Source organism: Copadichromis virginalis, linkage group LG12, assembly GCF_057382275.1.
Source record: "Copadichromis virginalis isolate Kocher_CV1m ecotype Utaka linkage group LG12, C_Virginalis_male_GT1.1, whole genome shotgun sequence".
In the NCBI taxonomy this organism is placed as follows: Eukaryota; Metazoa; Chordata; class Actinopteri; order Cichliformes; family Cichlidae; genus Copadichromis; species Copadichromis virginalis.
The window spans coordinates 39407745-39426318 of record NC_140629.1 but is presented as its reverse complement, the minus strand read 5'-3'; the positions used below and the strand labels follow the sequence as shown (position 1 = coordinate 39426318).

The following is an 18574-nucleotide window of genomic DNA, read 5'->3' as shown; positions in this document are numbered from 1 at the left end:
AGCAGCCATGCGTTCTAAAACGCCTCTGAGTTCAGAAACCCATTGTTCACGGTGGCTGTGTCCATCCTTTATATACAGTCTATGAACAGTGCCCACAAGGCTCCAAGTTTAAATGTCACTCACAGAGAAACCAACAGATTTGCAGTGTAAAAGTCTTCTTAATGCTTAGTTCGTACAAACACACAAATACCAGTTTATTTACCTGTATTACACTTATAAATGAATTATTATGTGCCTCATCTTCTGAGGTCTGGAATGGCATCTTCATGTAAACAGAAACGTTTAGCAAAGGTTTTCTTACAGTGAGTCAAATCATACACGTCTGAAAAACAGACAAAAACCACCAAGTTTCCAGTAGAAACAAGTTTCTGCAGCCTGCGAGCCAAAAGACTGACACACCATTTTTAATCTGGCTGTTTCTGTAGGTGTGATATATCAGTAGTAATCCTACAATCGGTAATATTGAGATTAATATGTCAACAATATGACTACTAAATGCAGCTGTTTTAATCTTTTCCACTGCCTGTGTTGGAGCTGAGCTCATGATCACACACAGCGTAACTTTGCAAGTAGATCCCAACAAGTACGTCTAAAAAAGGATTTATGGCTCTGATGGTGGGAGAGTCAGAGAGCATACAGTATGTGAGCTTCATGTCTGAGTCACATTCCTACATATCGTGATCATTTTAACAGCATCAGCTGGTCACACTGTAACATAACTGACTCATTAGTCTACGGTTTCTGTAATAAGGGCCTTTGATGGTTGCACACTGATGGATATTCTCTGACCCGCTGGCACATCCTAGTGTAAACTATACTCCATTTGTTTCTGTTTCATAGACCTGATTCTAATAATGAACATTGTCATTTGGGGGTTTATTCCAGTTATATTCCAACACTGTTAAGCCTCAGTTAGCTGTTTTATTTAGACCTGTTTGGGTGTAGTTGTGTTGTTTACTATATGGTATTAGTGTGTGCTAGCAGTAAAATCCTGAAAGCAACAACATCTGCCCACGACGCTTCCCAAAGTGTTTCTTCAGCTGATCACGATCATCCACAATCTATTTTCTCTGCTAAATAGTTTTTGAATATTTTCTGTCCTTTATTTTCATTTCATTACTTTCACTCTGAAAAACATATCCTCAGTTTGCATTTTCTTTGTTTTTATTGTGTAAACACAAATGAAAGACAGTATTCAGTCAGTATTTATCAATGCAGAAAAAAGCCAAAACTACATTTTTCTGGATCATTCAACAGAGCAGGTGAAAACCGTACAAACAGGATAATGAGGATTAATGGCAAGAAGGCAGCGGGCCCAGATGGCATCAGCTCGAGGGTCGTCAGGTCCTGCGCGGACCAACTGTGTGGGGTGATGGAGCACCTCTTCAACCTGAGCCTGAGGTTGGGAAGAGTCCCACAGCTCTGGAAAACCTCCTGTGTTGTACCAGTGCCAAAGACTTCACGCCCCAAGGACCTCAACAGCTACAGGCCGGTGGCTCTGACATCCCACCTGATGAAGACCCTGGAGCGGTTGGTCCTGGCTCAGCTTCGGCGCCTAATAAGCTCATCACTGGACCCACTTCAGTTTGCCTACCAGCCTGGCATTGGCGCGGATGATGCCGTCATTCACCTCCTACATCGTTCCCTCGCTCACCTGGAGACCGCTGGAAGCACTGTGAGAATCATGTTCTTTAATTTCTCCAGTGCCTTCAACACTATTCTTCCCTCGGTTCTAAAGGACAAGCTGGAGAACTCTGGAGTGGACCATCACCTCACTACCTGGATCCTGGACTACCTCACCGACCGACCACAGTATGTGAGGACTCAGGGCTGTGTGTCGGACAGGGTCGTCTGCAGTACGGGGGCCCCACAGGGAACGGTTCTGGCTCCGTTCCTCTTCACCATCTACACTGCAGACTTCTCCCACAATTCCACCCAGTGCTTCCTGCAGAAGTTCTCTGATGACTCTGCAAAAGTCGGCCTCATCACTGATGGGGACGACAAGGAGTACAGAGGACTGACCCAAGACTTTGTGGACTGGTGCCAGCTGAACTACCTCCAGATCAACGCCAGTAAAACCAAGGAACTGGTGGTAGACTTCCGCAGGCACAAGCATTCTCCACTGCAACCACTGAACATCCAGGGTATGGACATTGAGGCTGTGGACAGCTACAGGTACCTTGGTGTTCATCTGAACAACAGACTGGACTGGACTCATAACTCAGACGCCCTCTACAGGAAAGGGCAGAGCAGGCTGTACCTGCTGCGGAGACTCAGGTCGTTTGGGGTGGAGGGCCCACTCCTGAAGACCTTCTATGACTCTGTGGTGGCTTCTGTTATCTTTTATGGCGTGGTCTGCTGGGGCGGCAGCATCTCTGCTGGGGACAGGAAGAGACTGAACAGGGTGATCCGAAGGGCCAGCTCTGTTCTAGGATGCCCTCTGGACCCAGTGGAGGTGGTGAGTGACAGGAGAACGGCGGCTAAGCTGTCATCCCTGTTGGACAACGTCTCCCACCCCATGCAGCAGACTGTGACAGCACTGAGCAGCTCCTTCAGTGGGAGACTGCGGCACCCACGGTGTGGGACGGAGAGATTTCGCAGGTCTTTCCTCCCCACTGCTGTCAGACTCCATAATAAAGACTTTAACTGATCAAGCACACACATCCACACATGTGCAATAACACTAAGTGCAATAATCTTTTCTGGCATCGTTGTATTTTTACTCAGTTGTATATAGCATTCGTATTCTATTTTTATCTTATTGTATATTTTTATTCTATTTTATTCTACTGTATATAGTATATTATTTTATTCTATTCTGTACAGCTGTGTACTGTATTTATTCTTATTGTATTCTAATTTTTGCCTCATAACTTTTGCACTGTCCACTTCCTGCTGTGACAAAACAAATTTCCCACGTGTGGGACTAATAAAGGTTATCTTATCTTATCTTATAATAAAATGTAATTAATGTTAAATCTCCATGCGAATCATAACTTCAAATCCTCTTTAATTCTAAAATATCAAAAGAATTCATATAAAACAAGCATTAATAAAAATGATACAACATAAAAATTTACAGTTTGGTGAAAAGGAAAAACACCCTAACCAGGGGAGTAGTGTCACAGTCTGGCGAGGGCAGACTGTATGAATTGAAAAAAGGACCCAAAACGCAGACTCCAAGGAACAGGGAACAAAACTTGAAATGTTAACAAAAGGCGAGCCGTTTAATATGGCTGGTAGAAACGGTACAAACAAAGGGCAAGGCAAACTGAAGCAAAATGAACACAAACATAAACTGGGAAATCTAAACAAACAATAAGACAAACCTAGACAAGCAACTTAGAAGCATGGCATAGACAACAGACGACCTGACAATCACACACTGAAAACAGAGGACTTAAATACACAGCAGGTGATTAGGGGAAGTGGGAACACATGGAGGAACAGCTGACTGACATGAGCCTAATGACAGGACAAGGGAAGTGAAACTAAATACAATGAACAAAGAACACACGACTCCTTCAAAATAAAAAAGGAAACATGAGACAGACATGATAATACAAACTTGATAACATAAGACACGCAGCATGAAACATAAAGGGTGAGGGGAAACTTAAATACAGGGGAAGAAAACACAAGGAGTCTAATAACCAAATGAACTTAGATAACCTAATGAACAAAATAAACTTAAAACGCTGGGTCAGAAGACCCAGGATCATGACAAGAAGACTATTAACTGATGTTCAGTACATCTGTAAAATGACAATCAGAAACTATTCCACAACTCAAAAGTATAAAAGAATACTGTCAATGGAAAATTGTACTTAGTAGTCAGTATAATCTTTTAATGATATAAGTTTGCATATGGTAGAATACTGCATGTAATCACTTGTGTGTAGAAGTATATAGTTGGTGGCATATTGAAAGAATGTCTCATGGAGGTCTGTAACATTCTAGGGTGTTCTGGCTTCACCCCACATCCTGGGAGCATGGGAGAGGGCGTAGCTTGTCTTATTGTTTTACGGTAGAATTAAGGTAGCTATATCTGTCTTAGTTAGTCCAGTTTAGTTTAGTTTTAGTCCACTTGAAGCTGGTTCCAGAAGTGCTTCAGTCCCCACAGACTCCCAAAATGTCCCCAATAATGTGTTATAGTGATACTTGGCATCATTAAAGGACATGAATGTCTCTCTTGATGTCTGCAGTTTTGCTCATGAGACAAAGCAGGGCTGTTTCTCGTCTGTAGTCAGAAGTTTTTCTTTCAGCGCATTAATTTCTGTTTCGTGTTTTTTCTGCATTTCTTCCAGTTCCTTCCTGGTACTGTCGTCATCTTGGGTCCCGAGTTTCTGTTTTAGTTCATTAATTTCTTTTTCCTGTTTCTTCTGCAGCTCATCAAGTTGTTCTTTCTCATTTTTTTCATTTTCTTTCAGAAGCTTTTGTTTGAAATTTTCCAGCTTTTGCTCGTGTTCTTCTTTTAGTTTACCCAATTTTTCCTTTTTATTTTGTTGCTGCTTTGTTAAAAGAGTTTGCTTCAAATCACAAATTTCTTTTTCATGTTGGATGGACAGCTTTCTCCTTTCTGTCTCCCAGTCGTCTTTGTTTTGGGTCAAAAGCTGTTTCCTGAATCCTTTCATTTTTTCTTTTTGTTTCTTCTTTAGTTTACCAATTTCTTCCTTCTCTTCTTCCTTTTTCTCATTTGAAAGATCCTTTTTAAGCTTCTCTTCCTCTTTTCTGTGTGATTCCTGCATACTTGTAATTTTTTTCTTGTTTTCCTGCTTTTGACTCAGGAGCATCAGGACTAAATCAGCCATTTCTGATTTATGTTTACCCTGAAGAACATCTATTTCCTGCTTCAGACTTTCTTTGTAGTCTGACAGATCCTTTAATCTTTCATATTCCTCCATTTTTCCCAGCAGGTCTTTCTGATGTTGCTCCTTTAGATCCGTCACCTCCTCCATGAGTTTTTCTATCACAGCTTCATTTTTTTCTCTGAATTCGTTGAACTCTTCAGCTGTTTGTCTGGCCTCTTCTTTAAACTTCTCCATGTCTTCCTGCATGCTTTCAATTTCTTTCTTATAGTTTTCCTCCAACTCTTTTAGTTTCTCTTCTTGTTCTATTTTGATTTGATCCTCTTTTTCTTTTTCACATTTAAATTTTTCTTTTACTTGGTTGTATTCTTCTTGGAGCTTCCTGAGTTTCTGCTCTTTCTGTTCATCATCTTGGTTTTGTTTTTCTTTCAGTTGATCCTGCTCTCTTATATTTTCTTTGTACTGTTCAAGCTCCCTGTTAATCATTTCCTTTGATTCTGACTCTGATCGTAGTTTTTTCTCCAGTTCTTGAATTTTTTGTTCCCATCCTTGTCTTTTAAGTTCTTCTGTTTCTCTCTCTTTCTTTCTAGTTTCTTGTTCTTTCTTTCTCTCTTCAGACTGAAAGTCAATGCTTTCCTGTAACTGTCTGAGTTGCTCATCTCTCTGTTCATTTTCTTTTCTTTGCTCTTCCATTTGTCTTTTCATTGATTTCATTTCTTCCTGGTGTTTTCTTTCGAGTTCCTCCCTCTGTCTCTTCATCTCTTCTTCCTTCTCTTTCAGCAGCTTCTCCATTTGTTTCTTTATTGCTGCTTCAGCTTCTTGCAGCATCTCATTGGTGAAGCAGTTTCCTCCATTTTTGTTAAGCATGGTGTCAATCTTTTTTATCAGCTCACTGACTTGTGTATGATTTTTTTTATCATAGTTTGTGAACACATGGTATCTCGATTCACAGTCAGCGATCAGACTTTTAAAGGAATCATCACATGCATCTTTAATGTAGTCTTCAATAGACTGTTCATGACGTTCGAGTGTATCTCCTCCTGTGAAAAGAATGATGGTGAACATCTCTGAATTTTTCCCAAAGACTTTCTTGATCAGTTTCAGAGTCTCCTTCTCCTCTGCTGTGAGTCGGCCAATCTGCAACACCAACAGGAAGACATGTGGTCCTGGAGCCAGAAGACTGATGCACTTAGTCATCTCCTCACAGACCTCTTCATGTGACAAAGTCGAGTCAAAGAGTCCAGGAGTGTCGAGCACGACAACAGGACGACCGTCCACATCACCCTCTGCTTTCTGACACTGTTTGGTGATTGATGTCTGGCTTGCGCCAGCTGTGAACTCTTTTCTTCCTAGGATGGTGTTTCCTGAGGAGCTCTTTCCACTGCCAGTCTTTCCGATCAGCACAATCCTGAGACGGTCTGAGCTCTGCTTCTCTTCATCCACTGTAAGTTAAGAGTACATAGTTATTGAAAGGTAATCCTAACTAACTGAAATAATCTTTCAGTACCTTCTAATTTTGAGTTAGATGTACAAAAACATTTAATACCAGGACATCAAATACTGCCACTGACTGAACATTATTGTTATCCGTTACAAAAAACCCCAACTAAAAGACAAAAACTGTGATACATGACTTAGTGATGAATGAGAACAAAGTCAAAACAGTCAGCCAAGCGTACACTGTATGCCCTTGGAACAAGTTTTGTTTTTCTCAATCGCTTATTCTTTTAGCTCACAGGTCATGTTTGGTATTAAAGACCATGTTAAATAATTTCAAAAGGTTGTTGTTTAGATTACCATCCATCCCTTCACACAATTACAGTAAAAAAATGAAAGCTGCAAGCAGCGTTATGAGCACCCCGGCGTGTCGAGCCACGCCCAACACCTAAAACCAGCACGTCCGATCTGATGTCACATTGATGGAATTCATGCATTTAACCACCAGCTAACATTTCATCTCATTCAACCATGATTATAGTAGTCCCACTAGGTGGCGCTCTAACCATTACTGACAAATGGCATAACAAACATTTCCGAGGTCGAGTCTCATCACACCTGCGACCTTTGGGAGAGATTGGACATTGTGTTTTTGAGTGACAGCAGATTACTGCTTTTTGGCGAGTGATTGAAACCCCAAGTACCGCCATGACCACCCCGTTTTCCTGAACGTAAAAAGCTTCGCAATTTAACATCACAAAGGTCTTTAGATTCCACAAACTGCAGATCGGTCCAATCTGATGAAATCCCTTGGAGGAGTTCGTCAAAGTACGAGGCCTGAAAGGAGGGGAAAATGTCGCCAAAATTACACATTAATTTTAAAATGGCTGACTTCCTGTTGGATTTGGGATATTGCTCCAAGAGACTTTTTTGTACATCTTGATATCTTCCATAAGCTTACGAGGTTTCAGACTCATAGATAAAACACGCGCTGTGGAGCCATTTTGCACTATTCAAGGAAAGTGATCACATAACAACAAAGCCTTCATCACATTGGAGGTGTGGGCCAAATTTCAAGACTTTTTAAACTTTCCAAGACCCTCAAAAGCCACTTCATTTTTCATGGTGAACCGCGTTACCACCAGGGTGCGCCGTTCAGTTTAAAGTCACAATTTTCTCACTGAAGCATCAAGAGGGACTCATGGTGATATTCACCGCTTTTGAGGTGGCCACGATGAACCTGTGAAAATCAGTACAACAAAGTGAAAGCCATGACATTTCCTGTTGCCACTAGGTGGCGCTGTGCGTATTCCTGACAATGGGCACATCAATCTGTTCAGGGCGGGTCTGACATCATGCCTGTAAAGTCTGGTACTGGTACAGACTGGATTTCATTGAGTTATACTAATTTGTTTCTTCATGGCAAGACATCAAAGTTCGCCATGCTGCTGGGGTCACACCCTTTCGCGAAAACTCACAGTTTTCACTGTAACACAAGACCAACTCCTTAAGGCTTTCCTGGAGAAATTTGAGGCTGCAGATGTCACCCATCACAATACTGTACCCCAAAGTGTAAAACATGACATTTCCTGTTCCCACTAAGTGGCGCTGTCCCCGATAACAAATATGGCAGTTGAAATATGTTCAGGGCTGGAGCCTTATCATATGTGTGCTCTTTGGTCCAGATCGGACAATGTATGATAGAATGAGAGGCAACAAGATTTTCATGGCGAGTCATCAAAATTCGCCATGGCGTCACCCCCTCACCGTATCACGAAAACTCAAAAGCTCCGCAATTTAACATGGTCCAGGTGTGTAGTTGACACTGACCAAAGATGAAGCTTATACGACCAAATCCCAAGGAGGAGTTCGAAAAAGTTCGAGGCATGGAAACGGCAAAATTAGAGCCAAAATGTCACCTTCACTTCCAAATTGCGGACTTCCTGTTGGGTTTGCGTCAATGGGCCAACAGACTTTTTTTGTTTGTTTGTCTCGGCATGGTACACATGTGTGCCAGATTTCATACATGTAGCTCAAACGATGTGTTTGTAGGGCTGCATTTAACAACACATAGGTGGCGCTCTAGAGCCATTTCCTAGTGCTCATATGTAAAACCATTAAAATACAAAATTTTTCACCAGACCTGGCATGTGTGCAAAATTTCATGAGTTTTTGAGCATGTTAAAGCCCTCAAAAAGGCCCTTGTTTTGCCTGAATAATAATAATAAGAAGAAACGGAGCAGATACAATAGGGCCTTTGCACTGTCAGTGCCCGGGCCCTAAAAATTAATAAAAAATGTAAAACTATGCTTACCAGTTACATTAAATGTGACAACAAATTGTCCTACACAAGTATCAATACGTAAGGAATTGGGAAACACACCGATTGCAATTATAATGGTGGGTTTTAATGTAAGGACCTGGTGATATAGAGCTTTGCTGATTCCGATCAGCTGACGGTCCCTGGCCAGTCTATCAGTGCATGTCTAAGACAGACCTCTCTCACTATTGTCATAACCTCTCTAAACAATAACCGCTATGTAATTTTGACAATATATTTCTTCTGTCATCAGCCTCAAGGGGGAGACGTCAAATCAAATGAGAATTAGCCCCCACAAAAAATAAAAGCCAAAATCCACCACAAGATTAGGAAAATGTTTACAACAACTTCAGTGCCAAGATCTCATAAATACACCTTTATGCTTCCGAAGAATTCAGAGGACAAGTAGCAAAGAGGAAAAACATCAGCATTGATTTCAGACTGTTGCTGCTCATCAATCTGTGAAGTGTTATTAGGCCCTTTCCGAATAATGTGATCTACCTCTTATTCAAGACTGTTTTCAAGAACAAAGTAGTATGTATGAGATTTTCAAAGATGCATCTAAACTAGAGATGGACCGATACCGATACGCAATATCGGATCAGTCCATCTCTAATCTAAACAAACCAAAAATTTATGGAACAATCTAGTGTGGACAGATGTGGCCAAAGCAGAGATGTATGGACATTATGCACAAAAATCCTTTTGGAGAAAACCAAACCAAGCATATCAGCACAAACACCTTATACAAAATGTGAGATCTGTCTGAGAGCTAAAACTTGGACCAAACTGAGTCATCAACAGGACGATGATTCCAAGCACAGCCAGACATCTACCACAGAATGGCTGAAAAAGAAAATGAAATGAAAGTGTTGCAATAGTCCTGCCAAAGTCCAGACCTCAGCCTGGAGTTTGCAATAAGGCCAAAATTCTCTGGCCTGATGAAACAAACATTGAACTATTTGGCCTGCAGGTATCGAGAACAGTGCAATTCAAAGGGACAGGAGATGCCCTGGCTCACCTCTCATTACATCTGAGAGAGGGTATAAGGCCTTAACATCCAGTCTTTCATGTTTAAAATTATAATGCTAAATGTAGTTTGTATGTACTTTTGTAAATATCAAAAAATATTTATTCTTAATCAAAAATACAACCAAGTATAAGTCTAATTAATATGATGAATGAGAACTGGAGGTTGAGTAAGAATAATGTCTGTTCTAATGTCTGGATTTTATGTGTGTAGACAGGATCTTCAACCTTGGCATATTTATAAGTTTTATAAAACCTATGAAAATATATATAAAATACTTACAAAGGCCTATGTCATGTAGATTCAAGTTTTTCAGTTCTGCCTGGAGTGTGGTGATTTTATCCACATAGACACGTGTAAACATGGTGAGTGTATAGCTTGATTCATCGTTGCCAGATGTCATCTTTTCCACTGTTTCCAGCAGCTTTGATATCTGCCCTTTGTCTTTGACATTGAGAACAACAGATCTTCCTCCACAGCTCTCACAGAGCTCCTGGATGTCCTGGTTTTTCTTTACAAAGTTAAGAACAGCTGGATCTGTAGGATCTGAGTCCACAGTGAACAGAATCATGGTGAAGCCATTGACCCGAGAGCTGAATGTGTTCTGGATGGTCTCTAACTCTCCCTTGTCTTCATCAGTGAGGGGAGCCACAGGTAGGACCAGGATGAAGGCATGGACACCCTCAGGATCACAGAGGGAGATACACCTGAGTGATTCCTCCATCACTGCCTCCTGAGGTTTTCCATACAAGGCAGGCAGCTCCACCAGGGAAACCCAACGTCCACACACCTCTCCCTGATGTTTAACACACTCTGATGAGTTGGAGGCTGAATGAAGCTCAGTCTGACCTAAAATGGCCTTGGCTGCTGACGTCTTCCCTGCTCCTCTCCTCCCAAACAGAACCAGGTTTAAAGAAGGCTTGTTGTGCCCAGGAATGATTTTCTCAATCTCAACCATTAGCGTTTTACGTGTAGCGTCATTTATTCCACACATTCTGTCCCCACATTCCTTAACAAGCTTATTTACACTGTTACTGATCTTCTTTTCTGTCAGGATGACCATCGAGTATTTAAAGGCATCATGACCAAACAAGCTCAGGATGAAGTTCAGTCTTTCTCTCTTCTTCTCATTGAAATCAGAATCCACTAGCAGCAGAAGAACATTTGGTCCAGGTGAGCAAAGTCTGATGCACCTCTCCACCTGTGTTCTTACTACATCTTCAGTTTGACTGAGCATGTCTGGAGTTTTCACGACTGTTACAGAGTTTCCTCTCCACTCCCCACAGGAGGCCACACATTGTTTTGTTGTTTGGAATCTTTTCAAATAAGAATCTTGAGTTTTTAGAATTAAATTAAAAAGTTTTCCCTTTTTGTCCTCATTTCTCCCCAAAAGTACAATCCTGAAGGAAGATGCTGAAATGAAAAAGAGAAAAAACAAAGTCACAGTTCAGAGTTGGTTTTCACTTGCTAAAATTCCAACTATGACAATGCTGGTAGTTTGACATAAATCAAGAGTCCTTTCTAAAGGCTATGTATCTCAAACAGAACGCAAAGCATTTGATTAGTTAAGTGAATTTTTTTCTTTGTGAGAGATGGTCTGATTAGACCACTATCGTTTGTGGAAACAACATTAATATGACAATGCCAGCGTTTTAGCTCAGTTCCATGTTTTTGTAAAATACAGTGGAACTGGCCTCAAGGTTCAAATGAACTATAAAGTGACTAACAACTGACTGCCAGCTAAATGGATGTTTTCTGGGGCAGCATTTTAGAGTGGCTGTAATAAAACTTTGCTTTTTCTATATTGAACCTCACTGAGCAGCTATAGTGTGATTATTAAATCACATTTTATTATGACTTACACCATTTGTTGTTGTTACAAAAAACTGCCAGCCTGTAAGGAAGACATTCTTAGGTTTACTGAAGTCATTTATACTGGCTGTTCGAATGGTGAAGAAAGAAAATGCTAACCACCACTAATGACAACCAATCAGCTGCCTCTCAGATGCATGGTGGGAGTTGGTAAAATATTTGTAATGCATGATTGTTATACAACAAAAGCAATTTATGAAGAATACTACTAAATGAAAAAAGTACCTTTTACAGGATCCTGGTTGACAGTGACCGTTTCTCCTTGTGTCAGGCTTGGTCGGTAACTGGGCAAACCAGATGTAGTGGCTGTGGAAACATTACAGCTCACGTGATCTCCATCACGCTGCTGTACAATTTTTCCCATAGCTTTTACCAGTTCACGTTGTTCAAGGTTCTGCCGAAACAAGCTGTCTTTACATTTCTTGATCATATCTGTTACCGGTAGATGCTGCAGATAGTTTTCAGTGGAACCAGAGCTCTGACCACCAGGCGATGATATCACTATCAATGAGTGATCAAATGATAGATCGCTGAAGTTTTCCAGGACTGATTGTAGCTTCTTCTGGTTTTTCCCAGTGAAGGTTTCAGGCTGTATAACCAACAAGAAGACGTGAGGTCCCGGTTCAGAGAGACTCTTACATTTGTCTATAATCTCTGTCAGTTGGTCATCAGACATGTTCGGATCCAGCAGATCAGGAGCATTGATGAGAGCTATGCTTTTGTCTTCCACAGGTCCACTGACTCTCAGACAGGTATTCCATTCTTTCTCAGCATTGAACACTGTCTCTCCGATGAGAACATTTCCCACTGAACTCCTCTCAGACCAGCTGTTGCCCAGCAAAACAACCCTCAGCTCAGACACTGAGAAGAAAATTCAGATATGTAAAGAGTCACCTTATTATTAAAAGTATTAAACTCCATTAAATTATATCCACATTATATGTCCATTATGGTGTCATACAAATCTGATCTCGCAGTTTGTTGCAACATTTGTTTATGTTTTTTTAATTGATTTTTCATTTAAGAAAATCTGATAAAAAATGATCAATGCATAAAAATGCTTCATACAAGACAATGTAAACCCTGATACCTGAACAATGACTGGAATCACTGTAAATACTTTGAGTAGTTGTTGGTGATCCAGAAAACAAACAAAATAAAGGACATGTTATTGTCATTCTGTGCATTTGGGATTTAATTTGTAAAGAGATTAAAACAGGTACACCCTGATCAGAAATCCTGCAGATGGTACGCAAAGTTGATAAGTTATGTTTCTTCATTAATCTGAGTTAATAAAGAAACTCTATTGTGCAGTCTGCAGTGACAATAAAAAAACATTTATAATGAATTTTTACAACTAAAGAAGAACAATCAAATGAACACTATACATGCAAACCTAATTAAGCACAGTAGTACTCTGATCTTGTTTAGTTTGACTTACTATCAGGTGGCAGAACTCCATAGCTGCTGCTGCGCTTCAGAGGTTGACCTGTAAGTATACATAAATGTCACTCTTATGCATTCTTTGGGAGGTCAACTTCCTTTCCCGTATGGCACTGGAATATTTTTAAAACAACTTAAGGTTCATACACCTTTTTCAGGGTCAAATTCAAGCACTTTTTAAATACTTTCAAGGTCCATTTTCAAGCTTTTCCAGCACAATACCAAAAAAAAATATGCATGTTTCACTTTGCATCACCTCAGTAAGACAATGTGAAAATGTTAAAACATAGAAAAACACACCACACAAAAATACTGCAAAAGGAAAAGGTTGCCTTATGTGCATATAGTGTTTAAACTCAAAAAGCACATTTCACTTAAACATTAAGATGAGCAAATGAGAAAAAAAAATCAACTTGTTAGAGATATTCATCTCCTCTTGAAAAAATACAAAAAATACAACACCACTTCTCATCAGATATTGATGCTTCTTTCCTATTTGACACAAAAAATAGGAAACTGATTTTTGTTTCTTTAAAGTTAATTCTCAATAAAAGTAACTGTAAGATGTTTACTTGCTGTCCAGTAGCGGTTTTTGATAGGGGCGTTGCCCGGGGTGGGGGGCGGCAACACGGGCATCAGCAAAAAAAAAAATAAAAAATTGCTCGTACCCATGCTGCCCCGACATCAGCCAGCGCATATTGGGAATGTCACAGGCACCGATCGGCTTTCTATCGCCCATTTGCTGGGAGTAAGGGCGCCCTCCGTTTGCGAGGTGCGCCTGCTGCTAGTTGCACAGGGAGGAGAGGGCGGGAATTCTCTGGTCGGCTGGAGCTCGCAAAATAAAACAAAATAAAAACAAACCAACAAACACGAAAACAGCAGACATTATAATACAGACTTTTAATCTGCACCGATGTTTTTTCGAAATTCTATAAGCGAAAAGTGAGCGCGAGAGCCCTCAGTGTGCGTGCTCGCTGCTGAAGTCAAAGTAAACTTTATTGTCATCTCTGCTACATACAGTCCAGTATATATAGAGACGAGACGACGAGTTACAGCAGTGCAAGTAAACAAACAATAAATATAAGAAGAGTAAGAAAATAAATCTACACTTTAGGACTCGGGGTAAAGGATCAATAACAATTTATAATTTACAGTGTGATGATTTAAAGTCTCACACACAAGCTGTCGAAAGGGGGCCGGCTGCTTCCAAGTGGAGCACATTTCATTCATAATGTTGTAAATACAAGCCCATTATCTACTCATGATTGGAATCCTGGGTTGTGCGAAATCCCAGAAATAAACCTTAGACAAAGTGAATCTGTGAACTAAGGTGTAGGTCTGTTAGATCGTGTTGTGGTGATCCTCGTTGGGGGATTTGTGTTCATACTGGAGTGCAAAATTAAAACCAATGGAAGATGGACAAGAAAAGTTCAAAGTCATCAGGGCGCCAAACAGGCTAGGACTGCCACTGTTGCTGTCTATATTATTGTTGAAGTCCTAAATTATGACCTTTAAAATGTTTGTGCTAATAACATCATGTGCAGTAAGACAGACATGGAGAACAGACTTTAAGAATGCACAAGCATCTACCTAATATCTATTTATTTAATGTATCATGTGATATTATTGTGTACAATTATAATTTATTGTTCATCTCTGTTAAATAAACAGGCAGCCTTAAAGTATGAAATATTCATATATGAAATTTGTCTATTAGAGTCTCAGGGGCTGATAGAGCCCCACAGGCCTCAATGTGAGCTTGAAGCCATTATAATGTTTAAGTTGTTTAATGTGCAGGTGCTCACGATAAACAGTTTTGAATGAAAGTCAGGGAACTTTGGTAGCACAAAAAAGGGACTATTCTTTGTGCCCATATGGATCGGTCCGTTACGTTACCATCATTTCCTCCCTAAGGTGTCATAAAAGCACCAAGTTAATGAAAAAGCTGCAGCAATGCACATAAATATAAACAGTATTCTATTTACTTACTACTGACAACTTCACTTTTACCCTTTAATCAGAAAACCTTAAGTTGGCTAGTTATGTATCGGGCTAATGTTTATAACTTTCACTTGAGGGAAATAACTCACATTATCATGCCATAACTAACTGCTGTACTAGCGCTGCCATGCAGTGGTGCAAGGCAGCCCAGGAGGAGAAATTTTGCTTTCAGACTTTGCGACTCATTTTATTTTTCTATCTGATGTGCTGCAATCAGATAGTTATTTGTGGTGAATGAAATACAGTTACAGCTTCAAGCAGTTTGAAGAACCACATCTAAAATTCAAGCACTTTTCAAACCTTGAAAAGACAATATTAAAATCCAAACATTTTCAAGGAGTTTAAGCACCCGTACGAATTCTGTTAATTCATGTATGTAAAATGTTTAAAACCCCCCCGAAACATTTATATTAGCTCTGAATGAATAAAATGTAAAAGTTAAAAATCTTTATCAATTAACACCATGCAATTTCCTGAGAATAAAATCACACCAAAATTAAGTTATAAACTGAAATCACAAGGTAATCAAACCCTTTTTTATAAGGTGATATATATTTATAAGGCTTGCAGATGTGCCGAGAATTTCAATCTGGTACCTAGACGCTGTCACTCTACTGCTGGCTTGCAAAATTCAACATTTTGGATCAAATTATCATCAGTATGTGCAGAGGAGGTCAGGAAACAAGTTCAGCAGGGAGTCTTCAGCCATTTGTAAAACACAGTGGAGGCTCTATTATGATTTGAGGCTGTATTTCATCCAGTGGTGTTGGGGATCTTGTCAGAATTTATTGAAATTATAAATATACCATCAGATTTTGATCTATCATGCAATATCATCTGGAAAACTGACAATTAATGGCTTCATTTTTCAGCGTTACTGAAGCAGTGTGGGATCATCTTGACAGAAAACAGAACAAAAGAAAGAAAAATCCAAAGAAGAGCTTTGAATGTCTGTCAGGAAGCCTGGAGAAATATTCCTGAAGATTACTTAAAGACATTACAGAAAGCTGCTTCAGAAGTTTCAGGCTCATTAGATTTATACAAACTTGCTTTCTGCCTTACATACTTAAATAAAAATCTATAATTGCACAATTGAAAAATTGCTGCACTTATTTCCAATTTTCTTAGCAAAATATAAAGAAACTAGTAGATGCTTAAGACTTTTGTACAGCAGTATATTTTTATGTGACCTACAGGAACGCTGGATGAAATTAAGTTTTACTCAAATCCAGCACCTTTATATTTTTGCAAAAATCTATCAATATCCACTGCAATGGACACATGTGATTAATGATACTGCCAGGTTCTTGATACCAGCTGATTATTCCTCCTACTGCCAGCTTAGTCGCATTTGTTAGAGTGTGGTGCAGTAGGCTCAGGTGAATTGCGAATTCCACCCTGTATGTGTTTTTTTCTTCTAGCACTTTGAGCCATAACCAAACAGCTAAATGTACACTGTCACCACCAGCTGGCTGGAGTAAGCATGGAAATGTTATCTCATTTAATCTTAGCTATAACTTAGGTATAAAGTTGAAGAATTGGTTACAGCTGCATAATTCAGTGGAAGTGTTCATGCATGAGGAAATGTGCTATAATGGATGCAGAACTGCACTTACCAGCTTCATAAGTTGCCGAAATGGACTCTGCTGAAAACATCATTGAGTGGTTCAGCTGGTGGGAAGAAAAAAACTATTTAGCGCTTTAAAAGCCATAGTTGAATATAATGAATGAGTGTTAAAGCTCCGCAAGTAAACACTTACTTCTCTGGGTGTTCCCGAGGTCTCAGATCTGAAGGATTTCTAAAAAAGCGTTGTCATCTTTACACCAACTTTACAGCACAAGAAGAAGAACAGCAGATATACGTTTTAGATGTGAGTTAGAGTTAATAAACTAAATGAAAAATGTTCCATTCAGTTTTATTTATACAGTGCCTTATCACAGCAGCGGCCTCAAGGCACTATACTGTAACATAAAGGCCTTCATTAATATAGAGAAAAACCCAGTGATCATATGACTCACTATGAGCAAGCAGTAGGTGGCAGTGGGAATGAAAAACTCAGGAGGTGGGGGGGGGGTCTTAGAGAACTTTGTCAGAAGATAGTTTAAAACTGGCTGTGGGACAGATGTTAATTTTACCTTTCTGAAACAAAGTATTAGCCTGCATCGAGCAAGGAGAAGCTGAAATGACTAAAACTAGGCTAAGAACTGTCTAACACATTAATAAAACCTGCAGAAGAATCAGTTGATCAAGTCTAGGTTTATTAACGTTATGCCCCCAAAAATGAGGTCAAATGAATATACTCTCCCTCATTATTACAAGATATTAAGGAACAGTTAATGTAACTCTGGATGAAAATGAATGTTGTGACGTTGTATTAACTCATCTATTTGATCCCATGATGAATGTATGCCATCAAAGCTAAAAGCAGTCCAAAGAAATAAAGTCTGTGACTAGTTTTGTTTTTTATAGGTTTTTTTTTTTTGCTTATGCAAAAATACATATGCTTAATATACATGTACGTTTTTACAAAATAAAAATAAAAAAACTGTTACAGACAAACCTCAACACTACCAAAGTCTGTGTAGATTAAATGAGAAAACATTACCATGCTTATATGTGGGGGAAATGTAACTATAATTATCACAACATATTTCAGTGTGTCTCACAGTTATGAGACAGGCGAGTCTGTTATGCTGAATATAAAGAAATAGTTAGAAATAGTTATTAAACAGTCAGATATAATCCCAAAGAGTTGCAGACATCAAAATATTATCATAGCCATGATTCTTTGTAGGCCATCTCAGTAAAAGAATATGACATGTCAAAAAAACCCAAACATTTTAAATGATCTGTCAAACTACAACTTATGCATTGTTTCCTGCAGCAAAAACTAACAAACAAAACAAAACAAAAACTTTGCTAAAAAAGGAGTTTGGAAATAAAAGGAAAGAAATAAGTTATTTAATGAATGTGTGTATAACGGTGAGAAACGTAAATAACATTTTACAATCGTACGTTCTTAGTGCATTCGACTATAAAAGCGAAAGTGAAAGCACTTTAGTATCGACTTGAACCAGACTGAGATTTTTGTCCATTTTAACTGTCTGAAAATGTAAAACTATCTTTTCACATGTTTCTTTAGTTTGCGGATAGTTTATTTATTTCCGCACGACTACATACCCTAACCAGGTTAAAGCTGTTTTCACCTGAGCAGTGTCAGCGTGTCTTTCCTGTAATTTTATAGAAGAAGTAAAATAAATCGATTAATTAAAGAAAAAAAAACGCAACCTGCTCAGTTCCACGCTCTGTTTCAAGCTGCAGTTCGGGCGCGTGTATCCAAAAAAACAACACACTGCTCCAGAAGTGTCTCGATGCTTGGTTCGGCTGGATAGAGTCACGTGATCAATGATGCCAGAAGGCATAACGGGACACAAACCTACAAAATACAACAGGAAACTCACAGACTGTTCTACAACACAAACTCGGGAACACAAACAGAGCAGAGGGAAGACACAGGTAGGGATCACAAGACACGAGAACCCAACCTAAAGAATTAATACAAAATCAGAATGAACAAGAAAATAATAACAATATACTCAAAGCGCTGGGTCACAGGATCATGACAAAAGCATTGAGACCACCGTGTTCATAATCATTCATCA

At 39.4% G+C, this 18574-nt stretch overlaps 1 protein-coding gene across 1 annotated transcript; it reads right to left on the bottom strand.

Annotated features, from left to right (window-relative positions):
• Positions 1 to 3006: 3006 nt before the first annotated feature.
• LOC146697650 (uncharacterized) lies at positions 3007 to 13546 on the bottom strand. The gene is made up of 4 exons (XM_085474250.1): positions 13483 to 13546; positions 11693 to 12328; positions 9878 to 11008; positions 3007 to 6250 (listed from the first exon to the last, which is right to left on the bottom strand). Exons 1-4 carry the CDS (start codon positions 13544 to 13546, stop codon positions 4212 to 4214), a joined length of 3870 nt encoding a protein of 1289 aa, XP_085330376.1. The 3' UTR covers positions 3007 to 4211.
• Positions 13547 to 18574: the final 5028 nt, after the last annotated feature.

What these genes read in the sequence shown, in the direction of transcription:
- LOC146697650 (XM_085474250.1), bottom strand. Translation starts at nt 13,546, where the DNA reads ATGCCCGTGTTGCCGCCCCCCACCCCGGGCAACGCCCCTATCAAAAAC. An exon ending in CAACCAGGATCCTGTAAAAG is followed by an intron (nt 11,009 to 11,692) that starts GTACTTTTTTCA and finishes TTTTCATTTCAG; the next exon opens with CATCTTCCTTCAGGATTGTA. An exon ending in TCTACATGACATAGGCCTTT is followed by an intron (nt 6,251 to 9,877) that starts GTAAGTATTTTA and finishes CTTAACTTACAG; the next exon opens with TGGATGAAGAGAAGCAGAGC.